The sequence below is a fragment of the Gavialis gangeticus genome, unplaced genomic scaffold (assembly GCF_001723915.1).
Source record: "Gavialis gangeticus isolate Ggan-Ray unplaced genomic scaffold, GavGan_comp1, whole genome shotgun sequence".
Taxonomy (NCBI): Eukaryota; Metazoa; Chordata; order Crocodylia; family Gavialidae; genus Gavialis; species Gavialis gangeticus.
In genome coordinates this window covers 198,197,320-198,203,557 of record NW_017729032.1, presented here as the reverse complement: position 1 = coordinate 198,203,557, position 6,238 = coordinate 198,197,320, and the positions used below count along the sequence as shown (strand labels likewise).

General features: G+C 42.9%; 1 protein-coding gene across 1 annotated transcript in view; it reads left to right on the top strand.

Annotated features, from left to right (window-relative positions):
* LOC109302302 (cilia- and flagella-associated protein 47-like) overlaps positions 1 to 6,238 on the top strand; it is a 536,681-nt gene that overhangs the window by 70,808 nt on the left and 459,635 nt on the right. Inside the window, exon 5 of the mRNA XM_019523864.1 lies at positions 4,285 to 4,396. Coding sequence (XP_019379409.1) covers positions 4,285 to 4,396 — 112 coding nt within the window. The remainder of the gene's footprint in view (positions 1 to 4,284; positions 4,397 to 6,238) is intronic.

Genomic DNA, 6,238 nt, shown 5'->3' with positions numbered 1-6,238 from the left:
TACAGACATTAAACACCCCCCCCACCCAAAAAAAAAAGGACGAAGCAGTGGGATAGTTTATAGGACGAAGCAGTGGGATAGTTTGACCTGGCTCCACAGCGTCTGCATAGATCAGGCACTTCAGTGGGGCTTTTTGGGGCTTTTATCTAAAGCTGAGGCTTTTATCTAAAGCCGATTCAACTTTAGATAAAAGCACCAAAAAAGCCCCACTAAAGTGCCTGATTATACAGACAACTAACATACTGTCTTTTCTGGGTATGCTTGGGGCTCAGCATGTGGGCGTGCTGAGTTTAAAGTGCCTTTTTTTTAAATGCCTACAAGCAGCCTTAAATGTTATACGCAAAGTTGAACAACTTCACCAAGACAGCATGGGAAACCACCATGCTACCCTATTCTATAGAGACTACTTTGTGGCTTAGGAAGTAGGAAGATTTCCTGGAAGGTGAGAGATGTGGCTTCAACTCCCATTACATAACGACTGTTTGCTCAAACGGAGAGTACCGCTACCATCTCCTTGACTTTCTCCATTTGACTTCTGTATAGGGCATGATTGGTTGGCTTGTTCTGAGGATGCCTTTTGGATCAAGCTTCACACATGAGATTAGATAAGCCACCAAGAAGATACTAATTTGATTATCCTGGCAGGCTTTAGGCATCAGCTAGACACGTCTACTCAGCACAGTCAAGATGTATGTTCTGGGCATGTTCAGCTGTGGCAATGTAGGCATTTGAAGGAATTCTATTCGAGCAAAGGATAGCTTCATGATTAGGCATCAGTTCAGCAGGAACTCTGAAGATCTGAATTTTGAAAGTATATACCAAAGCCCCTCTCTTAATTCTAGTCCAAACTGTCTCTGCAGGAGAACTGTCTCTTCCTAGTAAAATTCCCTTTAAGGAATTAAGGGTAGCAGGGAAGATTGTAAGCATTGCCCTCATCTTCTCCATACTGCTCAAGGAATGTCTTATCAGTATTATTCATAATGATAGGGTGGCATATGTGCTATCATGTGTACTTGAGAGCTGTGGGAGGAATTATTTCAGGTTGATTATATTGAAATGTGTCTGGCCTTCCAAGTATTTTCTTAATTTCCTTAAAATGCCTTAAATATATCAGCCACAATTTTTAAACCTTGTGTAGCATTTCTGAGCCCTAGGGGCAGCTTTGGGACCTCCCGGCATCTCTGACTGTAAGGTAGCTCTCCCTCAATTGTTTGCCCACCATGCCTTGTTCTTATTTAAGATTAGAAAGGGAGGCTGCCCACAGGCATTAGAGTGAGTCTTAGCACTTGCAAATCCCCACTGGGTCTCCCTTGGACCCCACTAGTCTCAATTCAGCCCTCAGGCTCAATGGGCCCACCCAGCCTGCCTGTACCTCTGCAGGACACCTATAGCCTTCAGGGCTATTTGTGTGGCTCCGTTCCACCCCTACACTATGCCCCAAGCCTCGCAGATGTTATTGTACCATCACTCATCTTGTAGAGGTCTTGGCCTTATCAGCATCCTCCCTTTTTCCTCTTGCTCGGCCGTTTAACCCAGGTCCACAGTACTGGACCTAGTTTCTAGACTTCAGCCTTTCTAACTGTGGGTGTCAGACCCTGTCAGTCTATGGCAGTGGCCCTTCCTGGACTTTTGGCCCCTCCTGGGCTAGTCAAGATCTCCAGGCTCCTCACTCTGGTAGTCCCTGGCTGTGGCTCTTTCTGACCTTTAGCGTATCCTGGCCTCTGGCTGTGCCCTCAGGTCAGTTGAGACCTCTGGGCTCCCTGGTCTGACTCGCTCCCCTTTGCCTCTGTCTCTGGCCATGTTCCCCCCTGGGCCCTGGCCCCACTCCTAGGCCAGTTGGGATCTCCAGGCTCCCCAGTTCTGGCAGTCTCTGGCACACTGCCTCTAGGCTTCTGCATCCTCTGACCCCACTGGACCCCTCCACTCCTACTCTCTCTAACTCTTGGTCTACCAGCACTCTCATTGAGCCTGTCCTTCCTTCGGCTCAAGGCTAAAAACCAGTGCGACTTAATTAAAAGCATCTGTGCCCTCTGGCAGATGCCCAAACTTTCCCTGGGATTAACATAAAAGCAAGGTCACCTGCCTGCATAAAGAAGCCCCTCTCTGCCCTAGGTACTTTTCCCTTGTTCCTGGGCCTGCAGAGCCACTTTCTCTCAGTCCATTCAGGAGACCTTTTGCTTTGCTGCTAGGAGCTCCTCACTTCATGGCGCTCAGACAGCAGGGCTGCCTGACCGGCTCATGCCTAGGGCTTGTATGTCTCAAGCCTGGCCTGCTGCTGGTCAAGTGAGTCCCTAATTGAGGGCTGGTCAAGTGAGCCCTTACCACCTGCAAGCTGACTTTCAGGCTGCTTGCTTCTTAAAGGAGCAGGCATTTCCCAGTGCCCTGCTACTCTGGCTGTGTCTACACATTCATTAATGCACTTTTGCTGCTTCACATTCAATTAATAAGTCTGTGAGGTACTAACTAAATGCACATTAGGCTGACCTAATGTGCAGTAGCAAAAGCACATGCATTTTTAGTGAGGTTTAATGTACAGTAGCCTAATTTTATTGGGCATTAACTTATTAGCATGGTTATTGCCATGATGCTGTAATGCACAGTAAAATGGGCTACTGCACATTAAAGCACATGTGGAGATGCACCTCCTCGTTACCTGAAAGTTAGGCCCCACAACCTTTTCTCTTTCTCTCTTACGTAGATTTTTAAAAATAGCTTTATTTCTGAATGTGCTAAATATTTACAGTCCCTATTGCCTGTACTGGGACTTTTGGGAACTTAGTGCTGGATGTATTGAATAAATAAATAAAAACACCAATCATTTTTCCAGGATTTTTGAAAAATAATTCAAGATGGAATATCAGGTTTCAGTTTCTTTTCATTTGTGACTTTGTGGCACAACCCTGGAATTATTTAATAACTGTGTTCATTTGTAGAGTCTAAGTGTAAATATCTCTTATAAGTAAAAATGCATACTAAAGTTCATCTTTTTTCATGGCTTTTAATCTGATGTTTGGAAAAGCTGTTCACATTTTTATCTCTATTGACCACAAAAATTACATAGTTTGCTTTTCTCTGCCTCTTTGTTGTAAATAGCATCAATATTTTTGCAGTGAAGGGGCAAGGATTATATTAACGCAGCTACTTTACAGAAGAATAATGGTAACGGCAGTCAGTGGCTCAAGTGCCAAAAGCCAGAAGCAAGATAACCTTAAACAAGTTGTTTTAATTTTTTTTTCCTTTAGAAAATATAAATAAAACATATTGACTGAAAGAGAAAACTACCTATTGGAAAAAAAAATCAAGAATCTAATGTTGTCACTATTGCATTTGTGATGCCTACTGAATATGAAAAATTTTCCACCTGGAAATTGAAAAGCTGTGTCTAGTGATCACTGAAATAAATAAAAAAGCCTTAAAAAGTTCCATTGAGGTTTTTAACTGAAATGTTGATTTTTCTCAGAGCTCATCTCAGCAATGCTGACACAAATATTATTTTATTCTCTTATTATTTACTTTATTAAGTATTTATAAAATGGCAATGTACTGTAGGTCAGTTTTAAAAAGATTCTGCCCCTGACCTAGAAATAATTATGTATATCAAGGGAACATAAAATACAGATAACAAACAATGGAAGGAATGAGGAGTCAGAACAGCGGACCTTTTAACGTTGATACTGTCAGGCTGTATTTTTTATAATGAGATTTATAAAAATATTTTCAGCCTTCAAATTTTAATAAAATACATAAAAGTATTGTTTTGCTATTTCAGTTCTTGTTCATGGCTTGCCTTTCTATACAAGTCAGCACTTGTAATATCAAAAACATATATGTTCTTTATTTATTAAGTTGTAAGATACTGAAATGAATATTAAAACAACACTATTTAAATTTCCTTTAGTACACTTAGCAGCTAATGTTCTTTAGCACTAACAGTACTTCTAAGGGAAATTCATTCAAAAGACTGAGGATTTGATTTTGTGGCATTTATTCTCATGTAAGTATTCATACATTGACTAAAATGAATCAGTGTTACTTGGACTACACTTTACAAATTGGGATTTGATACTTTCTGCATGTGCTGCTACTTCTTGTATTATACATATTCTTTCCATTTTACAATCAGCCAAGGAAAGGACCGTATAAAAAGATTAGGATTCATCTGCATTATGGGGTTTATCTTCTGTTGCTTTTCAAAGGTAGTACAAAGGATATCTTGTCTATATTGTTTTCAGAGAGTAAAGTTAGTTTTGATTTTTTTTCCCTCTTTGTGTACTGTCCTTCTAGGTGTCTTCAGATCTTCCAGTGATTGGTGGCACCCCAACCCTCACTGTAGAACCTGATGACACAGCTGCTTACACTCTGAATGTATTTCCATGGAAACGAGGGATACTTCAAGGTACAGTGTTAAATGTAACAGAGTATCAGGCTCTACATTTTTATAATATCTACGATATACAGATGTATAAATTGGCCCTTTCCAACATCTCCAGTTAAGTTAATTCAGATAGTATCTGTTCACATTCTTTTTCTGTTTATAGTATAGTGGACAACAGAACATAGTTTCCTTGATCTTTTTGTCTTTCTGAATGAGACACAGGTTTCTACAAAGTTTTTGTTTCATTGCTTATGTGCTGTTGAAAAATGTATGCATGAGAAACAAAATTTTAATGTGGAATAGCTTTTCTTGGGAACCTGGGGTCCCCAAACACATGACAGAACTCTGCTCTGACATGTGCTAATTACCATGTGTCAGAGCAGATTCAATCGAACTGTGAATCTGCTGGAGTGTGCTAATTAGTGCACTCCAGTAGCCTTCATGTCACATATTTAGTGTCACAACATATTAAAATGGTGGCGGGGGCACTTTATCTAGAACTCATCAAATGAACTTTAGTTAAAGCACCCCTGCTGCCATTTTGAAGTGAAGGATGTTGAATGCATATAACTCTGTGGGTGCCGCCTCCTCCACCCTGGAACATGTGTATGGATGCCCCTAAAGCTCAACCAAGTAAAGCTTCACTCCATACCAGCGACCACAAGCTGATCACCTTCACCACCGCCATAGAGCTGGCAAGTCAGTCAGAAACACGGAAGTTCTTGACTTCAGGAAAGCCGACTTTGACAAGCTCAGGAGGCTTGTCAGTGAGGCCCTAAGAGACCACGACCCGGTGGGGGGGGGTAGTTCAGGAAGACTGGTTGCTCCTCAAGGGAGCTATCCTTAGTGCACAAGGTAATTCTATTCCATCTCAGAGGAAAGGCAGCAAGAGGGCACAGCAGCCCCCCTGGCTCTCCAGGGATCTAGCAGACCTCCTGCAGCTAAAAAGAAAGGCCTACAAAGGATGGAGGAGGGATTCACCTCCAAGGAGGAATATTCTGCACTTGTCCGGTCCTGCAGGGAGCAAACCAGGAAAGCCAAGGCTGCAAATGAACGCCAACTAGCTTTCAGTATCAAGGACAATAAAAAGTTCTTTTTCAGTTATGTGGGGAGCCAGAGGAAAAGCAAGGGCAACATTGGACCCCTGCTGAACCAGATGGGACAACTGACAACTGACGCCCAGGAAAAAGCCAACCTATTAAATGGGTACTTTTTGCGTCGGTCTTTCATCAGTCCTATGGGATGCCCATGCCCACCACGGGTGAGGGAGATCCCCTGCCCTCCATCAATGCTGACCTCGTGAAGGAACACCTTGAGAGGCTGGATACCTTCAAGTCAACCGGCCCTGACAATCTACAACTCAAGGAGCTGGCGGCATCATAGCCCAGCCTCTGGCATGGATCTTTGAGAACTCCTGGCACTCTGGTATAGTGCCTGAAAACTGGAAGAAGGCCAATGTGGTGCCTATTGTCAAGAAAGGGGGGAAAGTGGATCCAGCAAACTATAGGCCCATCAGCCTGACCTCTATTCCAGGGAAGGTCTTAGAAAAATTTATTAAAGAGGCCTTCCTTAGTGGACTGGCCGCTGCCAACATCCTAAGGGATAGCCAGCATGGGTTTGTTGTGGGTAGGTCTTGCTTAACTAATCTCATTTCCTTTTACGACCAGGTGACCTATCACCTGGACAAGGGATAAGAGCTTGATGTCATATATCTTGACTTCCAAAATGCCTTCTATCTGGTATCTCATGATCACCTCTTGGCAAAACTGGCCAAATGAGGCCTTGGGTCCATCACAATCCGCTGGCTGGGAAATTGGCTCCATGGGGTGGTAACTGATGGAAGTCAATCATCATGGTGCCCTG